The 25472-nt window shown below is 29.3% G+C and overlaps 1 protein-coding gene and 1 long non-coding RNA gene across 4 annotated transcripts in view; both read left to right on the forward strand.

Annotated features, from left to right (window-relative positions):
• The window catches only part of LOC135961980 (uncharacterized), a 335365-nt gene extending 332030 nt beyond the window's left edge, over positions 1–3335 (forward strand). Inside the window, exon 5 of the long non-coding RNA XR_010576621.1 lies at positions 3029–3335. This is a non-coding gene — a long non-coding RNA (uncharacterized LOC135961980). The remainder of the gene's footprint in view (positions 1–3028) is intronic.
• Positions 3336–6247: 2912 nt separating this feature from the next.
• The window catches only part of abd-A (abdominal A), a 46378-nt gene continuing 27153 nt past the window's right edge, over positions 6248–25472 (forward strand). The window contains exons 1-4 of one of the 3 annotated variants that reach the window (XM_065515048.1): positions 6248–7948; positions 11205–12183; positions 14166–14404; positions 24348–24395. In XM_065515048.1, the coding sequence (XP_065371120.1) occupies positions 11225–12183; positions 14166–14404; positions 24348–24395 (1246 nt within the window). In that variant the 5' untranslated portion in view covers positions 6248–7948; positions 11205–11224. The remainder of the gene's footprint in view (positions 7949–11204; positions 12184–14165; positions 14405–24347; positions 24396–25472) is intronic. The other 2 variants (XM_065515049.1, XM_065515050.1) reach the window with 2 other exon arrangements.

Here is a 25472-nt window from a genome sequence, read left to right on the forward strand (position 1 = left end):
AGACAATATAAAACATTTAAATTGTTCAGCCATATAAACTGATTCACAGACAGTAGGACGGACGGACGGTAGGACGGACAGACATATCATTTATTCACCCAGTTTTTACTTTAGTTGTTGCTGTTGTATTTTTTTATTATTAGTAATATAACGATTATTATCTTTTAATGATATTTTAACGTATGTTTGTTATTATTGCTGTATTTATGTATATGTTTGAATGTATTTTTAAGTATGTCTGTTTGTATTTGATTTTTGGTTGCTGCTGTTGCCGTTGTTACCGTAGTAATTTTTTTTATTATTATTTTGTCAATTTGAAGCTTGAAGTTTTGTAATAAAATATTAATGTTTGTGTGAAAATGTTGTTGATATTTTTATTATTTGTTTGTTTTTGGTTTGTGTGTTACCGTGCTTTATTAAATTTGTGACTTGTGACTTTATGTCTCCTTTCTTTTGGTGTTTTCCCTCAGATCAAATAAAAAAACAAAATTATATAGATGTGTATAATTTACAACATTCACCATAAATCCATAAAAAAAAGTATTTAGATACACATACAACTGTGTGAGAGAGTGTTTTGGCTTAAAAGGTGTCAAGTCTCCTCTGGCGTTTAAGAGTAATAAAGCAAAGTGTGGCGCAAAGTGTTTAATTTGTTATTTATGAGCAATTAATTTTAAATGCCCAAAACATTAAATACTTGAAGTAGTAAAGGAACGACTGTATGAATGAATACATTTAAATGCACTTAATTGTCAATTTGTAATGTATGAGTTTGTAAATATGTATGTAATTATTATGTTGTGGCACAAATACCACAATGAAAATTCATCAGATGAATAAAAGGCATGTAATTTTAATTTAAATTTTATTTTAATTATTAATCCTTTAATTTAGTTTATATTTATAAATATCTACATGTGTATGTTTGTGATTTATTGCAAACATTTTAATTACATTTTAAATTTGTTTTGTTATTTAAATTTTTAATATTTGATTTTAATAATAATATTGGTTTAATAAAACTATGATTTGTGCATAAAATGCAGTAGATGTCCTCAAACAAATTTTAATGCTTGTTATACAAAATAAGCAATATATACCATACCCACATGAAGAACTTGTTCAATAGTTTTTTGGAGCAATATTTGAAGTTTGCAAAAAAGGCTTGTTAAATTACGGCTTACAGATTAACTTAAAGTTATACTGCCAGAAAACACTAAGTATAACTTTATGTTTAAAATCAACTACACATTGTGATGCATAAGAATTCAATTTTATGGTCACCACCAAATTCCAATTAATTTACAAATTAGGATATCAAAACAAAACTATAAGGCAAATGAAAAAAAAACTTTTCATTATACCCTACACCACCATAGTGTAAAGTATACCGATCGACCCAGAATCACTTTCTGAGTCGATTAAACGATGTCCGTCTGTCTGGCTGACATGAAAACCTTGTGCGAAAAGTACAGGTCGCAGTTTTGAATATATTTCGATAAAATTTGGCACATATAATTTGTTCGGCCTAAGGACGAAGCCTGTTAAAATAGGTCAATTATTTCACCTAGCCCCTATACAAATGTCCTGCCGAAATTGGACTTTATCGGTCATAAATATTTAATTTATATAGGTATCTACACAAATTTGTCTCCAAATAAGTTTTGTATAAACTGAATTAATGTCATCTAATTTTATGACTATCGGTCCATAATTAGTAATATCTCCAATATAATGCCCGCTTCCAAAAATCAATTTAACGAGCACAAATCTCTTACAACTATAGGCATAAACATAAAATTTAACATAAATAAACTTCATATGGACATAGATCACACAGCCTAGTTTCATTGCGATCGGTCCATAATAAGTCATAGCTCCCATATAAGGCCCGCTTCCGAAAATCACTTTAACAGGCATAAATAAATCTCCTAAAAATTTTGGTATACGCATAAAATTCAACAGAAATAAATTTTATATAGACATAAATCACACGACCTAATTTCATGACGATCGGTCCATAATTAGTCATAGCTCCTATATAAGGCCCTCTTCCGAAAATCATTCACTAAAATAAATTACTGAAATTTTAAAAGAAAAATAGTTTTGCTCATTTACTTAGTGTAGGGTATTACATGACCCACCATACTTTCTTACTTATTTCATTTATTACTTATTTCATTTATTACTTATTTCATTTATTTATAAATATGCTTTAACACCGAGCCAGCAAAGTGACAAACTTTGAATATTTGAGTAGAGTTATTAATATAAATATATGGGGGATTTCATGTCAAGTGAACCAACTTTTGAAATCGATGTCTTTCGATGCTTTCTTTTGAGCAAAAAAAAAATTTTAAAAAGGTCCCATTTTGGGACCAAAAATCCACTTATGATCCGAATGGGCTGAAATTTAAAATATAAGTAGTTGAAGATCTACAAATTTAATGCAAAATGAAAAAAATCAATAAACCTAAATATCTCCTCAACTAATAGAGATAACCTATATATGTAAGCATAGATCTTCTTAAGGACTATTTATATTTTAAATTTCACCTCATTTGGATCATAAATGGAATTTTGGCGATTTTTAAAAAAATTGCTACCCTAGGTGTCCAATTTTGAGGGTCTACGCACTGGCCCCCATTAGCCCTTGGAAGCTGAACAAATGCAAATAAACTCGAAAACACCTTAGCTCCAAACATGTAAAATTTCATAATATCTCCAATAGTTCCCGAGATACCGAATTATATCCAAAAAAAATAAAACGTGTCTAAAGCACTGTGCGTAAGGATATATTCAATCAAAATAAAAAAGTGCAAAAATTAAAAAAAAAAACCAAAGGAATTTTTGTATAATATTTAGGGTCAAAAATGGTCTCTAAAAATGTTTAAGTTTTTAGTTAATCTGATAGCCTGTCCAGGTTTCTAGCCGGTCGGAAGAACTAATAGTTTTAGATAAACAAACTAATAATTTTAGATGGAAATAACGACATCATTATAACAAAGTTTTATTATTTTCATTTTAGATTTTCCTGAATACTTTTTCCAACCTTGGATATTCTAAATGGGTTTGGAGGCCCATGATGGTCCAATACACCAATTTGCCAATCAATAGCATTGACTTAATGTTAAATATTTATAAGTATACCTTGAATTTAAACTAACGTTATTATAATGAGAAATTCAACATGTTCCACGGACAACGTTAAATCGTTTAAAGAGTTAATTTTCTTTATTTTATCTCCCTTTATACTTATTTCTTTTTCATCCATTCTTAAAAATTTTATTTCATTACATATTTAGTTTTACTTTCTGACGATTTGAATTTTTCAATCAAACACAAATAATTGTTATCTTACTTTTTTTAAATTATTATAACTTTTTATTGTTTAATTTATTATCATTATTTAAAATAAGTCATACATTTATTTTTATATCTACATCAATTCTGTTTTTTAAAAAAAAGAATTAAAATTATTAATAAATATTATGATTATAAACTTTCGTTTTAATACATTTATTGTACTATGGGAGTTTTGTAAGGTCTGTGTGAGTTTTAACTATTCTCAATCAGAATTCCTTAAGGTCTATTTACATTTTAAATTTCAGCTCATTCGGATCATACTTGCATTTTTGGCGATTTTTTAAAAAAATGTGGCACCCGAGGTGGAGCGTTTTTGATAATTCAGCGTAAAGAGCTTTATTTACAACTTTTGTATCTATGATGACCCCCACTGAAATTTTTCGGAAAAAATTTTCGTAGAATATTTTAATCCTTAAATGTCCCTTTTGAAAGGACTTTTTTGGTTTGTCCAATTAACCCCTAAAGATAGGAAATAGAGGGTTAAGATCTTCCACAAAAATGATCCCCATAAAATTCCATAATATAACTATGACCATACGAATTCTCTCAGACATTAACTTACAACTTTTTCAGTTAGTATAATGCTGCCTTCGATCAACAAATTAAAACTTTGACCCACTACAAAAAAAATCCAGACCAGCTGGACTATAAGTTTATTCCACAAAAATTGTCTACTCAACATGTCATTTCAGAATTATAGGGTCGCTATTCTATTCCAATCAAAAAGTCTCAATTTGTTGGACAGTGTAATTATTAATTTATAAATACAACTATAATATAATAATAAAAATATCAATAACAATAGAATTAATTTTAACATATTGTTGTTATGTGAATACATTTATAATACTAACAAAACAAAAAAAAACTAATGAAAAACTGAATGTAGAGTGTAGGTATAAATATAAAAAATATATATTAATAAACAGTGAAATTTCAAATGACATTATAAATTTTAACAAAAATAGAAGAAGCTCATAAAGTGATAATAAATTATTCAAAGTTTTATAAACAATTTAACCATAAAATTAACAGTTTGAAATCTATAACAAAGCGAATAAACAACAAAATACGACCATAATTATATGTCTTTTTAATAAATGTATTTTAATTAAAATTTTAAACAATAAAAAAATATAAAATAAAAAGTGATAATGTGTTAAAGATAATTAAAATTGTGGTGCAATTATAATTGGATTGTTCTTTAACTGTTTTTTAAATTCTAATACATTCTAACGAACAGATATAAAAAACAAAAACCGCATTCAATACAAATGTTTTACATTGAATGTATGAGAATGTTGGCAAAAAAAAAATATATAAAAATAAATAAGAAATATAAAAATGTACATAAAAAGATTTGAACTCGACTCTGGTGTGTTGTAGAATCATAAATTTGAAAAATTTTCATAAAAATGTCATAACAGCAATTTCAATTTCAATAAAAATCAAACTACAATAGTAACAAAATATAAAAATCAACAACAACCACAAATAAATTGTTGGAATTGAGAGAGAAAGAGTGTAAATAAATGCTATAAAAATAATACTAAAGAGCATAGTCATAAATGAGTGGAGTGAAAAAAGTGTGTGAATTTTTCTCTTTAAATTTTTGTTATTTAATAATTTTATATTGAAAATATTTAGCTAAAATATAACCCAGTAAATATAATTATTTAATTTGTTTGTTTTATTTTGCTATTTAATCATAAAAACATCCATTTGATAAATTTATTTTATTTTACCTTCTTAATGTTCACATAAAACATTAAATAAATCAACTCAATTGAGTGTTAAAGAGCTCTCTATAGGTTTTTTCTACATACTAAACAAATCACTCTGGCCATTGTGTTTGCAATAGCAATAACAATAACAACAAACATTGCAACTAAATTTTACCAGAGAACCTAAGAGAAAAAACAAAACAAAGCAGCGGCCATTATTTTTACCACTACACTAACACTTTCATTTATATTCTATTTTTTTTTTTGTTTTTCTTTCTTAACGGCCATAATGCTTTTTGAGTATGAACATGAGATGACTATACATTTTTTTTTAACTCTCTTAGTTGATGATCATCCGTACACGAGTAAAAGAGAGAACACTATTGTTATCAGAAATTCTTATTGACGCTGCTGCAGTTGGCGTTTTGTATATGAATAGTTGTATGTGTGTGATTTCTTTTTGCTCTCGGTGAATGGGTGTATGGGTTTTTTGCTTTTGCTTGTTGATGAGAAGAAAATAAACATTGTTTTTAGAGTGTAAAAGGGCATCAGAGTAATAAACGCATGTCTGTGCAATAAACGGATTATTAATATAAAAATCCACAACAAGTTTATAATAACAATTGTAAGAAATTTATTTGTTGTAATAAATCAATAATAATGATTTATTTGTTTAATAAATCACTAGAAGAGTTTAATTATTAAAGTCTGCATTGTTAAGCACGTGCATAGAGATTTTATTAATTTTTTTATTAACATTTAATGAGATTTTTAATCTTTTTTATGCTCTTAAACATTAAAATCGTAAAAAACACCAACATAAAAATAAAAAAAACACAATAACAAAAACATTACACTCAAATCTATGGGCAACAATTTTCAAATAAACGCCAACAGAGCAGAGCAGCAGTCGTTGCTTTTGCATTAGTCAAGCATTTGCCTATAGACTTTGCTTTTAAGCTAAAGAGCAGCACCTTCGAACGCCAACTGTAGCAGCAGCAAAAGCAGGCAGCACTGGCAACAGTCGCCAGAGATACACCGATACCGTCACCAATACATTCTGTATTGTATTTATTATAAATATTTTGTTGTTGGTTTTGTTTTTTATTTTTTTTATTTTGTTTGTATGGCAAGCAGTCTTATAGCCCAGCCAGCCATCCATCCAGTCAGCCAGCCATCCAAATACTCGTTTTATTTGTTCGTTTATATGTTGAAGCCATAGCTGCAGATATTACCAATTACACGAATTTTATACTCTTTTAAAAATTTCGTTTTATTATAATATTTATTATCGTAGAGCGCACAACTGTCTGCGGAGTGTTTTTTGTGTGTGACCGAATCGAAACAGTAACAGAACAGAACCGAACCGACCGTGCTCTGCTTCTAATAAAAACTATCTATATAACAACTATAAACATACAGTAGAATTACTAGTACTTGTTTTTTTATTGTTGTCTTTTTATAATAATCATAAAAACTAAACCTCCACACTATAAACAACAATAAACATATTAAATTAAACTAAAAAAAGTCATACATACATACGTAAATACATAAAAACTAAAACGGGAAAAACTAATATGGAAAAACACCTGAAAACGGTTAAAATTGTTTCAAGCTGAAAAAGAAATAATTCTTATTGTCTTTTAAGTGTTGTAGCACTTGATTATTGTCGTCTAAAAATATCAAACGCCAAAAACAAAAGCAAGAGTAACGAGAAAAAAAGAAATTTTGCAGCAGCAGTAGCAGCATCACATCACCATCACAACAACAACATTGTTACCGTGATAATCATCATCATCATCAACAACAACACAGCAAACCACAATTCTACTCAAACGCCGAAAAGCAGCAAAAACAAACAAACAACAAACCAACCAACAGCTATTGTTAGCTATACAAACGCCGTCTGTCTGCTAGACCGACTGCCCGCCCGTCAGAACTTCATTGTATGCACTATAACCATCCAAATCATTTTATACATTTACTTTAGTTTTATACGCAAAGTCATCAAATCAACACAACAATTACTATTTGCTGCTATTAAAAATATAAAAATAAAATAAAAAAAAAGAAAAGAATCAAATAATAAAAAATTATTTCAATTTTTATAGTGTCAACTAAATGAGAAAGTACCTACAACGTGTATCTATCTATGTATCTTTCTTTTGCCACCAAAATAATATAAAGAAAAAGTGCGCGTATTTTTTTTAAACGAAAATTTTAAAAACAAAAAAAAAATTTTCTCTTTTTTTAAATTTTGTACATGCAACAAATTAATTACAATTTAACAACACATAAAAATAAAATCAATAATAAAATAAAGAATAAAAATACAACAACCTTAAGCAAGTGAGACCGGACCGCACACCAAGTCCTCAAGAAAATTTTTATTACTTTTACATATTTTACGACTTTTTAAACGCGTGTGCGTTCCGTTCCGTTCGTTCATTCGTCTAACTATCAACCACATTTAATAGCAAAAACCACAACAACAATTAGATAAAAAACACCTACAACAGAGTCCTTACAAAACCATAAAAATTTATAAAATACATAGTTTAAAAAACAAACAAACAAATAAATAAATAAAAAGTGTCATATTTCTAAACTTCCGACGTCAAAAGCAAAAAATTAATAATAAAAAAAGAATTTAAATTTAAAGCGACGGCTTTTTAAAAACAAAAAGTAAAAAGTGTTATAAACAAATTATTAATGAAATAGCCAAATACACCAACTACTACAGCCACATTTGTTTTATTTAAAAACAAGATTTGTTTTATTTCCAACAAAAACCACAAATTTTAACAAATTTCGTTGCTTGTTTTTGCATAAAATAAAAAAATTAAACACACAAGGTAAACCTCTTTGTTTTATTCTCCATCTTTTTCATTATTATTTTTTTATATTTATTTATTAAATTATTTATTTATTAGTTTTATTAGACCTTTTTTTATTTCATTTTCGTTTAATTCATTTAACACAGCTTTTGTTTTATAATTTTTGGTTTCATTTTACTAACTTGTATGGTATTTTGAGTTTCATTTACTTTTTTTTTGTTTTCTTTATAATTTGTTTTTTGAATATTTAAGTTTTAATGAAATGTGGTTTACTTTTGCGTAAAATATTATATAATTTCTCTTTAAAAAAAATAATGATAATTTTTGGAATAGACAAAATAACTATTTAGGAAGGTTTTGTTAAAATAATGTTAAATTCATTGAATTATATTTGTAAATGGTTATGGGTCTGATTCGGAAATACGACGGAAAAACAATCTTAAAAATTGTGTATGGAAAACTTTCAAAAATTATTAAATGTTTTGAAAATTGTTTTCCTGTCGTGTTTCTTAATTAGATCCTATAGTATAAGTATAAAACTTATTAAATTATTATAAGTCTTTCGAAAACTGCAAAATTTGGTCACCATCTTTCTCAACCTCAATGATTCCAGCACGAATTGAACGTAGACTAGTGACTGAACAAACCCTCTGAAGGATTTTGTAAAGTTTCCAATATGAGAAAACAAGTTTAAAAATATATATCGTGATTAGATTTATCAAAATCATTAATATTGATTGACATTCAATATATCCCGACTATCGTCTGAATTCAAAAGAATTCCAATTAATTTTAAATCAAATGTATTTTTCAGAATTTTTTAAACCATGGAATAAATACACGAATTGTATTTTGAGCAATTACTAAAAAATTTAAATAGGGCTATTTTTCCAATATAGAAATAAAATTCGAAACAATTTTGAAAAATTCATCAAATGTTTGGTTAATCAGCTGGTCTAACATTTTTCATTCTAAAGATTGAGAGTGAAATCAAATCAGAAATATGATATCATGTTTATATTTATAGGAATTCTAAGAAATATTTTAAAATGGTTTTATTAATTTTATTTCACATTCAAATTAACGCTATAGGGGATATAAAAAAATAACTCTTTCTACATTAAATGAACTTGCAATAGAATTCCAAACTTTTTACTCAATTTTATTTAAAGATTCTAAACACTACGAGATTTAACTCTACTACGGAAGTAATTGTAAACAGTAATCGTGCGGAGAAACCCTTTTCAAATACATCAATTTCGTTTTCGTAACATTTACTCAAATTTAAATATATTATTTTTAGTGTTGGTATCAGGAAAATATATAATAAATTGTTGAATAAACAAGTTCATTATCAAGAAACAGAAAACACATTTGATAATATTGCGACGGCAATACATAATATAGCGAAGCCATAAATAAAAGCCCTGTAACATTTTATTTTTGTCTGTTAATATTTACATTTTCTGTATTGTGTGCTTTCGGCTTCTCTAAAAATACTTTTTCGGTATATCGAGATTTTCTAAAGTCTCGTCATATAGATCCTGAATGTAGTTTTGGTTCACATTGTTAATAAATCATGTTATATATTAGATAATTGATATTTTGAATCACAATTCAATGATATCCATATTGTTTAGATAATTTATTTGTTATTGGAGATAATTTCTATTATATATATTGATTTTGAAGTCCTATAACTCCTAAACTAAAAAAAGCGTTAAAATTTTATAAATTGCAAGCTGTCGTCAAGTTCGTGATATATACATATAGTTATTATAATAATTAGTTTCATTTGAGATTCTCAAGATAAGAGATCATTACCACCAGATCGCTAATTTCAGAAGCTTTATCTCAAAAAACGTTATATGAGAATATTCAATTAATATTGAATATTGTTTGAGATAAACAATTTTTATGATAAACTTTCGTAAATAATGTTGAATTAATAATCGTTTGAAATTCTGTTTCAATACGTCTTCAACAAGACCTCGATTGATCTTGTGTGGCAACTTTGAAATATAGACAAAATTATGTTTTCAGTTTTGGAAGTGCCATATTACGGGAACCGTAAGATAAACAATTTTAGAATTCATTAATGACATTTTGTTATTAAAGTTTAGTAGAATTTTCAAAGTTGTATTTATAGTAAAAGAAATTATGATAAAAATTTATGAAAACGATGTTGTTAAAAATTTATATTAATGTAGTTTTAATATCTAAATGTTTCAGTTAGTCAGTCTCTGGTTTAATTTGAAAGATGGATTTGAACATTTTCTTTAATTAAATAAATTCCAAATTATAAAAGTCAACTGTTAAAATATTTAATCAAATAATAATAAGAAGTTTTACTTTTCTGGAAATGATATGCATAATATAAAGTGCTGAATATTATTCCCCATTAAAAATAGTGAAGAGTTTAGAATGAGGATTTACATCATTCTAAATATAACTGAATAAACTGATCTCCATATTGATTTAAACTTGTTATATACCTTTGTGGAGATTATTTTATTTAGTTAAGTAATGTATATCATAAAAAACTATTTGATAAAATCTGACTTAAATGTACCAACTAAAGCATTTGTTGAGTACTTTAAACTTTTAGTTAAAGGTTGTGCTTTTAAGCTGGAAAGATAACATAAAATTTAATCAAACGAAAGATATTATAATATAGTTAATAAATTAATTAAAATGTTTATTAAAAATAACTTAAAAATACTTTTACAAAACAAAAATTTCCAATTTAGTTGCATTTTCTTTGCAAAAATTATCATTAAAACATCAACAAAATTTCTTAAAATTAACTTAAACTTATTTTTCACAAAGTACATAGAACACATTTTCTGCCACATCATTGCATATAGAAAATAAATAAATAAAAAAACCAAAAAGCCTAAAATAAACTTTGAACTTTAAATAAAACAATAAAACTAAATTGCTTTCATAGAATCGTCAATCATAATTTTGATATTATTAAATGGTGCAATAAACATTAATTAAAACAATATCCATCCATAGACTTAAAATTCTTTTGCTTTTCCTTTTTTTTTAAAAAAAAAACAGCCATTAAAATTAAACAGAATTACAAATCAATTCCTACAGCTTCCTTAACAATTGTGAATAGTTTTCCTACCAAGCTTTCTTTTTAACCCGACCACGTTCTCTATCTCTCTCTCTCTTTCCGATCCCCACTACTTTCTGCTCCTTCATTCATCTCAACTGTAACTGTCTGTCTATTAAAAACACCCACACCCCACCACACACACAATAGCAAAAGAAAAACTATGTGCAATGTCAAAATTTGTTTTCGATAGTATGCTACCAAAGTATCCACAGTTTCAACCATTTATAAGTTCACATTTAACTACAACAACACAAAATTCATCATCAGCAGCTGTTGCCGCCGCCCTAGCCGTTGCAGCCGCCTCCTCGTCATCATCATCAGCCGCCACCAACGCTAATAACTCCAGTAGCAACAACAACAACAACGGTAGCAGTAGTTCCCTGAACAACACACTCAGTTTGAATACCTCCAATTCGCTTACCAACCAGAATAGTGTGTCGTCATCATTACATTCACCCAACACTTCCGGCCAACTCAGCAGCAGTCATTTGAATCAATCGTCCAATTCACCTGTGTCATCATCCTCACCATCGTCTTCAACAGCCTTTGGTGGTCTTAGTCAGCATCATCATCATCATCAGCAGCAACAACAACAGGCCCACTTTGCCAGCAGTCAGCAACATCATCATCACCATCCGCATCATCATCAGTATTCGTTGACGGCCGCTTTGCAGTTACAACAGCAACACCAACAACAATTGCACATAAATAAATTAGCTGCCGCCGCCGTAGCAGCCAGTACACAACAACACCACCACCAGCAGCAGCAACAACAACAGCAAAGCAACGGTAGTAGTTCTTCTCAGCAGCAGCAACAACAATTGTTACTTACACCACCCTCCGGAAATAATTCGCATACGGGTGACAGCAGTTGTTCGCCATCTCCGTCGGCATCCTCTTCGCTGCATCGCAGTTTGAACGACAGTTCTCCATCGTCCTCGGCTCAGGCGCACGCTAGTGCCGCAAGTTCTGTAGCCGCTGCAGCAGCTGCCGCCGCCGCTGCTGCTTCCTCATCGTTTGCCATACCCACAAGCAAAATGTATCCCTATGTATCAAATCATCCCACGTCGCATGGCGGTCTCTCCGGTATGCCAGGCTTTTCAGGACTAGAGGATAAAACCTGCAGGTAAGTTTTGATTGCAATTTATTTAATGTGTACACTTGTAAGAATGCACACATCATGTGAAATGCTAAAGTTTTCAAATAAAAAGAAACATTGTGAGGAATAAGATTTACATTATTTCAGAATTAGAACTAAAAGATTTTCATTCATACATATATTCCAGATTCCTTGCAGGAATTTTGTGAGAATTGTTTTAAATGCAATAGTCCTGAGACATATAACAGAAGACATGTCACTTAACATCTTCTAAAGAATTTTAAAAAAAATTGTAAAAAAATATTGTCAGTTTCAAACCAATTCTGTGACCACCAGTATTATAATATGCGAAACAGAACAATATCGCAAATTTACACCTTCATATATCAACGCCTTGTTAAAGCGATTTAAATTGATAGAACTTGAACTCGTATATACCATGCTTACTGTAACCATTTTAACATTTTTACAGGTTTTTTAACAATATCATAGAGATAGTAATTATTTATATGATTGCGGTAACCATACTGTGGAAAAGTTACGATTCACATGATTGTTGCAATCAGATATGTAGAAAACTACCTTTCCTTTTCTATCTCTCTTGAAGCTCGAAATAAAACACTTTAGGTTTCAATTTAATTAATTTAAAACTATTTACAATTATTTACATCATTCAAAATACATTCATAAGACTTAAACCTCACTGGTAACTGTCAATCTGTCACTGATGTCTTCTATACTAAATGTATGTCTTTTATATCCCCGTTCCCATTCCGTCGTGTCACCATTCGTCTTAAACCCAACCCATTAAGTATTCTATTGTCTCTGTTATGTCAACCTAGCTGATCCTCCTGTCCCTTTCCCTGTCAAACACCGAATTCTGTCCCGTTCCTACAGATATATGATTGTAGTAAATAAATATATGTTTACAGCAATCATGTTCGTGATGAATTATGATATCCATAAACTGAGAACAACACAATATGGTGAATCATTCATCATCAAAATGGTTTTCACAAGCATATATTTATTAACAGCAGTAATAAATATATATGATGGTTATAATCATACCGCATTGTTCAAAATCTTTCAAATGGTTGCGGTAAACATGTACAACTATATTTTTTATCAAACTTTTCGAAACCATTTGATGAACAGATACTGAATGAAGTCAGATTAATCCTCACAGTAGCCTTATTCTTAGTTGTTTGTGACCTTCTTTCTCACTCTGTGCCTAAAATTATAATCTCCCACAAACACATCATTTAAATCTGACCAAAATCCACAAAACACAAACACACAATTACTCTAATTAACAAAAAAAATAAATAATTATCACAGAATATTTAGCAGTAGACAATAAACGAAATTATCATTTGGTCGCTCATTGTTTGGCTATTGACAAAAATGCATAAATCACCTCTTAACCAGAGATTTATGTCCGTGATTTATGAGTTTCATGTCAAACAGTCAAATTGGGTGTTAAACAAATCACTCAATATTTATTTTATCAACACACATTTGTGTGTAGAGATGAGTGCTAAAAGTCATAAAAACTAGAGCACACATGCAGTTTCAAATGACTTTGGACCAGTGGGAATTTGCCAGAATAATTTGTATTTGAGTTATAAGAATAATTAGACTAAATAAACGCACCCACAGTCAACATCAAAACAAAGATCAGCATGCAGATTAGCAAATAATTCTCTCTTTACAAATTGACCAGGACTAAACATAAGTTGACCACAAATGAGTGGACACAAACATTAAGATTAAGATTTAAAAAAAATTGCACATCTATTAACCTTGACTTAAAGGACTGTGAGTAATTTGCATATAATTCGTAGGATATTTACAGTAGTTAATTTTAAGGACTCTTGAAACCAAAAGCATTTCGATTTTGTGACTGTGTAGCTCTGAATATAACCTTGACTTGGTGTAGCATATATACCTGCTATCATATTGTTAATTTGTTGTTTTAAATAATTCTTTTCTATGTTTTTTTCCAGCAGGTACTCAGACAGTGTTATGAATAGTTATCAATCAATGAGTGTACCTGGCTCGGCCTCCGCTAGTTTTGCACAATTCTATCAGCATGCGGCTGCTGCTTCTGCCGCTTCAGCTGGTGCCATGGGTGTGGATTCACTGGGCAATGCCTGTACACAACCCTCATCGGGTGTAGTGCCCACAGGAGGAGCTGGTCAAAGTATTGCAGATTTACCCCGATATCCATGGATGACATTAACAGGTACGTTCCATTTTTAAACTACAATACACAAATTTAATCAACGTTTTTCTGGAATTTAAGTGTGATTAACAATTAAAGACTTGGCGGAAGTCTATTGTCCAATTCTATTTGGGTGGTTTTTCTTTGATAAATGTTGACAATTTTCTTTGAAAATGACCAAGTCATAATTAACATAATAAATACTCGGTAGTGGGCATATTTATTATTAGACACAATAATTAAACCCCAGCCAAGCGTTTAGATATGGATTTTTATATATTTTTTTTAATTCTACTCTTTCTTTCATTTCGTTGCGTTTCATAGTTTTTGTATTATATGAAGTCAAAATATATTGTCGTAGGTTTATTTTCAGTTTTTATACTTCATTGTTGTTGTTTGTAGTTTTTGTTTGATTATTATTTATGAAATTATTATAAATAAATGGTAAAATGAAATTCAAACGTGTATGACGTGTAGCAACCTACTACTCACTCAGTCTAGCAGACAGACATACGCACCAAACCAAGAAATACAAACAAATCTATACCAAAAATTAAATGAAATGAAGAGAAAAAAAAAACTGAACCAACCAACCAAAGTCATTGAACGTATTATGGCCTGTCACTATTCACATTTCATTTCATTCTACTATTTGTTGTACTACTACGACCACTTCTATTTCAATTTTGACTTCTACTACTTCTATAAAACCAAACGTGAAAATAGAAAAAAAACAGAATACTTAAATTCAAAACTAATACACGCCGTGCTCTACGTACGCGTAGCTAAAAAATTAAGAAATAAATAGAATTTTTTGATTTGAATTTCCAGACACGCATGGTTTTTGTTTAAATACTTTACGTTGTTGTTTTTCTTCTTCATTATTTCATTTATATGTTTGTTACGTTTCATTTAGTTAGTTAGTTGATTGTTTTATATTATTCTTAGTTACTCTTGTACCTCTTCCTGAATGTTTGTGTGTGTTTGTGTATGTCTAAATTTATTTGTCTTTCAATTGTTAGATTGTGAAGAACTTTTCATTCTACTTCTGCTCTTGCTTCGATTGAATTCAAGCAAAAGGTAACAACAATAACGACGCCTTCACACAAATCTCTTTGACAGACACAATAATTTAAATTAGAGAAGAAGAAAAAAAATCGAAAAAACGAAACCGCACCTCTTTGACGTTCAAATAAAAAAAGTGGGGAATTTTTAATTCAAAACTTGGTTGAACAGCAAGAAAAAAAATCAAATAAATCTTTTGGTTTTAATCTCTCGCTTTTAATCTCGTGCTGTCATACCGTGAACGTACGAATATATAAAAAGGGTTGCCATATCTAAGTGGATACAAAAGGAGTGGGCAAAATCCACCATTTTGTAATTTTGTTTGTTCGAATAACTAGCGTTTTAAACTTTGTACAATGTTGGTTAATCCTTTTAAAGGGTTTCTAATTTAATAGTGGGATGTAATCGGCATTGTCACACTCTTGGTTTTAATAAATTGTAGTCGAGTGAAAATAATTCGACCATAATACTGCTTTGCCAATTGACTATCTGTTGCTAGAAGCTAAAAATCTATGGATAATGGAATCATTCAATTGGCAACAAATTTTGGCCATCCAACGAATCTGAATATTTTATCTTTTTTCCGGGGAATTTCCGGAAAAATTTATATTTTGTCTGCAGATGGGAATGGGTAAATCCAAGTTGGACGAAAATTCAAACAGAGATTTTGTAAATCTTAGAAATGTAAAAATAAAAATAGTCATGCATTAATTAGGGTTTTGCAATGGATGGTGTATAATTTGATTGCGTGTTATGTTTTTATTAACTTGTATATCTTTTTGAAGGGTACATATCTGGCATTTATTCTTCCTTGGTTATTGAATATTATAGTTAAACAACAACGTTTTTTTTGCTTCGGAAATGTCGAATTTTGTGCCAACAAAGCGTCATATGCGGGAAGTTTTTCTTTAAAAAGTGAGGCTAAAGGACATAAGCCCATCGAAGCTTATCACCATAAGCTGTGTTTCGTTGGAGATAAGATCGCCCAGGCCAGCCAAAAAATGTTAATACAAAGAATTGGATGCATTACCCCATTAAGATTATTATCGAGCTCAACAAGAGCTTAAAAAATCATTGGGAGCTACTAAATAGCAACTTTAAAATGCGTGCGAGTAGCAGGATTAATCCAAAATTGGGTAAAGTGGGTACCATACGAATTGAGAGGCCTTGAAAGACGATTTTGTATGTCTCAAATGCGGCTTTAACGCTATAAAAGAAAATCATTTTTGCACCAGATCATTACTTGCCCCAAATAAAAAGGGATTCATTACGATATCCCGAAGCCCGGCCAACCAGCCAAATCGACAACAAAGTCAAATATCCATGGCGCTTAGTTAATGCTCTGTAATATTCCATCATGACAATGCTAGGCCATATTTAGCAATACTCGTTGAATGTTGGAAAGTGTTGCCTGACCCGACATATAGTCCAGACCTTGCCCCGTCCGACTACTATTTGTTTCGATCGATGCAGATCGCTCTCTCTGGGATAAGCTTCACTTCAGAACTGAGTATCCGAAATTAGCTTGACTAGTTTTTGGCCTCAAAAGATGAGCAGTTCTTTTGGTTTGAAATCCATATGTTATATGTACTATATTCTACAAATGTTTTTTTATAAAAGCTAAAATTTTGAAAAATCTCGAATTTGTAAGTCATACACCCATTAAAATTTCCCAAAACCTGTAAAATTTTTATGAAATATAAGACATTTTTCATAACAAAATTAATGAGACCATGACACAACAATGTAAGGTACAATCATTAGAAAATAAATTCTCAATTATACAATTCTTGTAACGTCAAACAAAAGAAAATATGAAAAAAAATCAAAATCAAAGTTTGAGTAAATATTGAAAACTCTCCCTAGTGATTCAACCTTATACAATTATTGTATCATGAATGAGACTAAATATTTGAGAGAAAATCAAAAAGTAATATTTATTTCATAAAAACATTAAGGCAACCCTTAAACTTTCCACACTAAACTACCAAAATTTGAATTTATGAAATCAACTTAAAATTTATTTCAAAATATATCTAAAATATTTATAAATATGTATGTATTAGACAATAAAATGAAAAAATTCGCAAACATGAATATTTCTTTAAACTCTCCCATATTTAAATAAACATTAAACAAAATGAATGTTTTAAACATTTATACAAAAATGTATAATTAATATAACAAACACACACTCTAAAGCACAAAAGTCTTACAACACTTCATCATTTTAAGATGAAATAAATTAGTAAAAAATGTTTTGGAAAAAATCTACAAAATAAATTAAAAATATAAAAATCCGTTAGATGTATCATTGAGGTCGTTTTAGTATAATTTTTTTTTTGGCGCACGATATTTAAATATTTATAGTTTGTTGTTGTTTGTTTGAATATAAATTTAAACATAACAACAACGTCATTGTAGGGTTCATAAAAATTATAATTCTAACAGTTAAATAAAAATAAAATGTGTTAATTTCTTTAAAAACGTATTTTCATACATATAAGGAGTGAGATCGAAAAATTCTTAACATACATATATGTTTATAAAAAAGAAACCACTAAACTTACAGCTTTAATTTTTTTTTTATTTGATTGAAATTATTATTACAATTTACAAAAAAAATTATTTTTATAGTTTTAATCACTAGTGATGAAATTTTGAACCTTTTTCGGAAACCCTTCCATTAACGTTTTTATAGTGCTTTCTGTCACTTTGCTCGAACATGTAGTCCATCTCCGTTTAAAATCTACCACACTTTTGGACACCTTTTTTGTACTCTTCAATTCTCTTTTAACAAGAGCCCAATATCTCTCCACTGGCCTTAGCTCCGGGCAGTTTGGAGGATTTGCCTCTCTTGGTACAAATACCACATTATTGTTCTTGTACCACTCAAGGGCTTGTTTGCCATAGTGACAGGATGCCAAGTCAGGCCAAAAATAAGTGGACACATTATGAAGTCTTATGAATGGAAGCAGCCTTTTTTGTAAACATTCCTTGATGTAAATTTCGGTATTTATAGAGCCCGTTGTAACAAATGAGTGGCTTCTTTTGCCGCAACTGCATATTGCTTGCCATACCAAGAACTTTCTGGGAAATTTTGTCTGCTTTTGGGTCCTAAACTTTTCTTCAACATTCCCTCGAGCATCAGCAACATAAAATTTTTGACCTGGAAGTTGCGAAAAATCTGCCAGAACATACGTTTCGTCATCCATTATGCAGCAAGAATATTTTTTTATAAAACTTGACTTCAATTTCCGTGCTCTGTTTTTGGCCTCTAAATTTTTAGTAGCGTTCCTGTCAGGAACTTTTTGAGCCTTGTATGTTTTTAAACCTGCATTAGCTTTAACTTTTCGTACCAAATAGTCCGAGCACTGAGCTAACCGGGCTGCTTTCCTACCGGATGTGTTGGGAGCTCTTTTGAAAATGCGTTCTATTTTTTTGGCTTTAGAAACATCATGTGGACCATTCCTTCTACCTGAACCAGGTTTTCTATCAACTGACAAGTTCTCCCGGTACTGTTTAATAACATTGGAAACAGTTTGACGGCAGACCTTTGTATGCTTGGCCAACTTTTTGTAAGACCAAGTTGGGTTTTGTTGAAAATATTTAATAATTTCAGTACGCACTTTTTTCTGGTCACTCATTTTAATCAGATTAACAAAAAAATTAATATAATTGACATTACACATAATAACTGACATGTTTTTCAAAGGTAACTTGATCAAAAAAAAATTCAAATAATACTTGGGTTAAAAAATGTAATGAAAAACGTGTGTTAAGAATTTTTCGATCTCACTCCTTAATTAAAAATTTCAACAGACAGACAGACTTTGATGTTTGTTAACGTTTTGTTAGCTATTTTTTGTTTAGCGGTTTTCATAAAATTTAGATTAATTAGTTCGCTAAAATTATTTATTTACAATTTAAAATTAATGAATAATATACACAAGTGTATAAATTGTTGAAAAGGCTGCAAAATAATAAAAAAAAATATTTTGAAAAGTTTCTTTGATTTGTATTTGTTATTAATCATTATGAACAAAAATAAAACTTTGAAATATAAATAAGTAGTAGGTTTTCATAATTAATTTAATGGATTGAAAATAAATTCAAGGCCATTAAGTAAAATGTTTTAAAATAAAAATAAAATTTATTTGTTTGCCAAATGTGAATGATTAGAAAATCTATAAATAAACTGTTTGATAAACAAAATTATTTCTCCAGAGATTAGCTAAGAAAACACGAATGTGAAAAATTTATTTTTTTTGATTAAGTTTTTCAATCTAATTATTATGCGATATATGGCTTTTCTTGAGTTCTTAACAAACTTGTTGCTAACCTCTCTGTCATTATTTTATCGTACGTACATGTATTCAAGTAATCTATAATGACTTTGCCATGTCTACAAAATCAATACAAATCAAATAAATTATCAGTCATTATAAGCTAATTAAGAAAATACTAAAAAAGAAATCCTACATACAAATTTAATTAATTATTTAAATTTTGTAATATTTATCTAAATGTGAACAAAATTTGCATTAAACATAGTTACAATTAACTACTATCAGAAACACTACCAGTATCAACATCACCATCACCGTTATGGCCATATTCTTTACATACCAGTTACTGTATTCCTACCTCCTGTTCTTTGTCTCCACCTCACGCCATCACACGTCTCTTAGCTGTGTACCAGAGATGGAAAATTTCATTTGTTTTTACCCTCAGAGTACTTTAATGTAAACCCTTAATTATATTCGTATTAGCGTAATTCTGAGCTGAAAATATTCATTAGAAAATAATGTTATACACAAAATGCTCGCGAAATAATGTCTGTTATACTGTTATATTGGGGTTTTCATCTCAAGTGACACAATTTTCGAAAACGATGTCTTCCGATCGGGCTACAATTTGCATCGTTGCCAATACACCAAATTGGGGAAGTAATTTTGAATATGAAATATTTTGGATTAAAGAAAGTACGATCGTATAAACTTTTCCATTCCTGCTGTGTACTGTGTATATTGAATACTGGTATGTTGATTTTATATTCTATGCATTCATCTTTTATTTCATTAAATTAGTTTATTTTCTGAATACTACACATTGACAGTCAATTTAAATTATTGCCCTGTGAGCATTTGGTATGTTTGAATGTTTCAATTTAGAATGCGGAATCGCATAACCCAGTAAACAAATAGATTTTTCAGGAAGCAGGTTAAATTTCACTTGCTACCGCAAGGCAAATGATAACTAATTATGTTGCTTTGGTTAGGTTTTGTTTAATTCAAATTAGATTCCTGATGCTATATTTGCAGCTTTTAACCTTAAACAAATGTTTGCTGGGTTATACAAATATGTAAATGTGCGTATTCCTAAATAATTGTATGTCTGTATGAGTATTATTTAAAATTCAATTAGAATGGCAGAAAAATAAAACCAAAAAAAACAGCAGCAAATATGAAAATGAAATAAAAACAAATTGTAAAATTCAAGAAGCTTAAATATTGACTGACATACACCATCGTCGTCAACATCATCATCATCATGATCATCACACGGTAGAATGTCAGATACTCGTAGTCATGGGTCCTCTGTTTGTTTTTAAGTTTAAAAACAGAAGAAACGAAATAAATATTTTACACATACTTTTACTCAGAGCAAATAATACAATCAACAAATGCATAAATATTAAATACTTTGCATATTTCCACAATAATGAAATTGTCAACCAGCTCATAGACGAGCTAAAAGCATACGAAAAGCGGAATGATGTTGAAATGTTGTTTTCAAAAAGACCCACAGACAGAATGGTTACACATGAAACAACGCTGACTGACAGACACATAGTTAGATGATGATTTTTTCTCATCATATTTTTTTTTTTCGTAGATTTTCTTAAAAGTTTTTATTTTGGCTTGAAAGGAAGTGCAACAGAAAAATGTTGTATGATTTTTGCTGGCAACCTCTGGCAAACGCCATGGAGACGTCATCTAAATGCGATACTTTACATTCAGTTGCACAATGAGGTCTCGATAACTGTAACTATCGCGTGTGTTTGTGTTAAAAGTTACTTAGATAAACATTTGCCAAAGCTTGAATTTATTACCTCGATGTCGTCATTGAAGTGCAGTCATGAGTTAAACTTTGTCAGCATTGTGCAGGGTTTAAATGGTCGGGGTTCTGGTGTCTGTGCATGAAACACAACCTTTAAACTTTTAGGTACTTTGGCTATTTGATTATATTTGAATGTATAGAAGCTGTAGACGATTATAAAGGGCTTAATGTAGTTTAACTAATGAATTTTAATACATTTTATACGCCAACTCTGAAATGTTAAATGTATATAAGAAAACACATTGTCACCTCCTCTTCTTTACTAAACAAACAAAACTAAACATGCATAATCATGCAAAATGTTGCAAAAGTAAAACTAACTCAACTAAAAATTGTTAGACAAAGACTTTTGTAATTTACTTACACATCATTTGCCATGTTCACATCCTCTGGACTCGATATGAACATACTTTCATTTCCTTGTCAGCTCTTCCAAGACATTAGAGACTGAAAACTGTTTCAGGAGATAAGTAACAGCAAAAACTTTTGCATTCTAATGTTAACGTGTGTTTTTTGTTATTTAAAGGAAATTTTGTATTTTTTTTTAATTACTTATGTGTTAAATGTAAAATACTATTTTTCACTAGATTTATTTTGAAAAAGTTCTTCTCTCTTTTGTTGTAAATTGTTTCATTTTATGACAACCAAGTTTTTGATTGTGGTTACAAACATTTTGTTAAGGAAATATAATTTTGTTTAAATCTGCATATCTTTGCCTTAGTTGTTTTCTTAACAACAAATTATAAAACTATTTATTTATTTAATTTTCTATGCATTCCACCATATTGAACTAAAGTATTTTGCTGTCTTTGTAAAACTTATATTCTTGATAGCTGACTTTGCTTCCTAATCGAAATATTGGTTAAATTTCTTACTCATTTAGTGCTTTGCAAAAATAAAATTTAAACTATTCCGAAAGCCTGTCAATGTCATTTAAAAATATATAAAATAAATACTCGACCATGACATTTACATTGAACATGAATAAAAGATGACTGACTGGCTGCACAAAATAAATATGTATGTATTTATTTAAACTAAAAAGTTTTATTTTCAAAACGCCTACATATTTGGAATAATAAAATTAAATCTTGTTTAAACACAAAACAATTTCCTTGCTTTAATTCAGAAAGTTTTCATTTCAATGAATTATTAATTAAGCCACGCATGCATGTAGCTCAAGCGATAAAGCACATAAATTCAAAGAATAGCGTTTTTAATATGGAAACGGAAAAAGAGAATAATTGAGTAAAAAGAACAACAACAACAGCAACAGCAACGTCAGTATCAGTTTAAATATCAAAAAATCTGCTTTTACCCTGCATTTAAAAGGCAGAAGATACCCTGACAAACATGGCCAGAAAGCCAGAAACAGCATCAGCAAACATGAATGTCATAGAAGAGAGAGACCGAGAAACGAAATAGCACAGCAGTGACAGCAACATAAGAATTTGTGTGTTTTAATTAAAAATACTAAAAGAAAAACTTAAGCAAAATAAAGAAAAGAAAGAAAAAAATACTGCGCGCCATGTCATTTAACACTCATTCACACAACGTTCCAACTGACACATTCACATGTACGCTCCTCGTACTCGTTGTAGCAACAAAATGCATTGAGCAAAATAAAATGAAATGATGATTCCACTGGATGCCAACCCAGTCATGATCAAACAGACACGCAGACATTTATATGGACTTGTTGGGAAAAGGGCCACCGTGCTGGCGTTTTAATGAAAATTTAACTTTTTTTGTAATTATTATTACTACTGTTGTTGTTGTTGCTGTTGGGTTTGTTGTATATATGTTTGCCTGGTCTCATTTAAAACCAGATGAATGAATGAGCGAACGAACGAGCAAATGGTCAGACGACAATGGCGTCAAATGTTCATGTTCTGGCCTGGCCCGGACATGTGCATAAATATGAATCTAGAAAAAAACCAACAGAAATAATTTCAATATGATGTGTAAATTGCAGAAAAATATTAATGCAGTTTTTAATTAAATTGTTGGCATAATATAAATATAATTCTTTTTTTTTTATTCGAATAAAAAAAAATTGAATAATTAAGTTCTTTTTTTAGTTATGGGGTGTCAGAAAAGAGTTGCACAATGTTTGTTAGTTTTATATGGCTAAATCTAAATCATATTTTATTTATAATGTTTAAATATAAATTGTAGAATGATAATTACTTTGAAAAACCTTTAAAATTGTAATCAACACTCTTACTAATAAAATGTTTGGGATGAATGCGAACACTACTTTTGAGTGGATTTTTATTTGGTAGAAAGTTATGTATTTATACGATATATATATATCAAATGAAAGGTATTTCAAAGAAGTATAACATACTAATTGTGATAAAATCCCAAATATCCAATGTGTTATTACCATTGTATGTTTCCTAGTACCTAGTATAGGGGAAGTCTAGAAAATTTGTTTCTATTAATAAGCGTTTATTGCTGGATATTAAACAGTGATTACCGCCATTTGCAAAAGTCTTGAGTTTGGTCCTCTCCTTCTCATTTTTAGAGAATAACTGTGAAATATATTGTTTTTTAGTAATGACTTTTATATGTCTGTTGTAAATTATTAAAGCATTTCCCTTCAACAGCCTTGACTAGACCACATACTAATAATTTCATATGTTTACCCTTCTTAACTCTCAGAAGAGTTAAAAATCCTTAATTTAACTTTTACTAATGACTTTATAACAAAGCGTAAAATAAATTATGAATTTGTCTAATATTTTCCTAAAAATTTTCTATTTATTTACAGACTGGATGGGAAGTCCCTTTGAACGCGTAGTATGCGGAGATTTTAATGGTAAGTAAACGTAATAAAAATAACCAAAAATCATATTTAACTCATTGCCAAAGTTAATGTGTAAAATGACATTGAAATGTTTGACAAGCAAAAGTCAGAAATATGGCGTTTTGACTTTTTCACCAAAGAGTTATTAATAATTTTTCCGAGGACACAGCAGTCAGCACATGTACGAGTTAAGTGTTAAATAGTTATAGAAAGGGAATTTGTAAAATCATATTTTTTTTTCAAATATTTATGACCTTGAAATTTCTAGCATTTTTTTTAAAGATACCTGCTGTTTTTAAAACAAAACACAGCAAACAACGTAAAAAATACTTTCTCTCTCTATGACATTTCATGCATCTGTCATACATTGTCACAAAAACCCTTTTATTGCTGAAACCTATTGAAAGATTCTTTAGTAATAATTTCTCAATAGATAAAACAAAATTTTCATATTTTTGATTTTCAACTTTTCACGGTTTGTTGCATTATTGCATAAAAGGGAATCCTTTCTTTTCTGCAGTTGTTCAAAAGCCTTTTCTATGTTCGCATGCTGTTTTTGCGTACATTATTGAATTTTTGAAATTAGTACCTGCCCATTTTCAGACACATTGTTTGTCTATTCAATGAATAGTTGTTTAAGATTTAGTGAACAGTACTTTATTTTTATATAGTTTTGATTTTTTTCTGTGTTATTTGTATTTGTATTTGTTGTTGTAGTTCTTTGTAATTTTAATATTGTTATAATTTTATTTTAAATGTCATGTATTTATTACACATCATTTAAATATTCACTGTTTTAGATTAACGGAAATGAAGTGTGTTAACAAAGTGAATGTACAATATTGAAACCTGCGAATAAAAAAAAACATTCATATTACTTTTACTACCTTCAAATTGTAATTATTGTACTTATTGTTCGCTTCTTTTGAAGTACTTTTTGCAATGTGGTGAATATGTGTTAATTCAAACAAAGTCGAACATTTGAAATATAATTGCCTTAACATTTGATATCCAACAGATACTCAATCTCGATTCAGTTTTAAATTTAATTGAAATAAACTTTATAATTTTCTCAACTTGATTTAAGAT

This window comes from Calliphora vicina, chromosome 1 (assembly GCF_958450345.1).
Source record: "Calliphora vicina chromosome 1, idCalVici1.1, whole genome shotgun sequence".
In the NCBI taxonomy this organism is placed as follows: Eukaryota; Metazoa; Arthropoda; class Insecta; order Diptera; family Calliphoridae; genus Calliphora; species Calliphora vicina.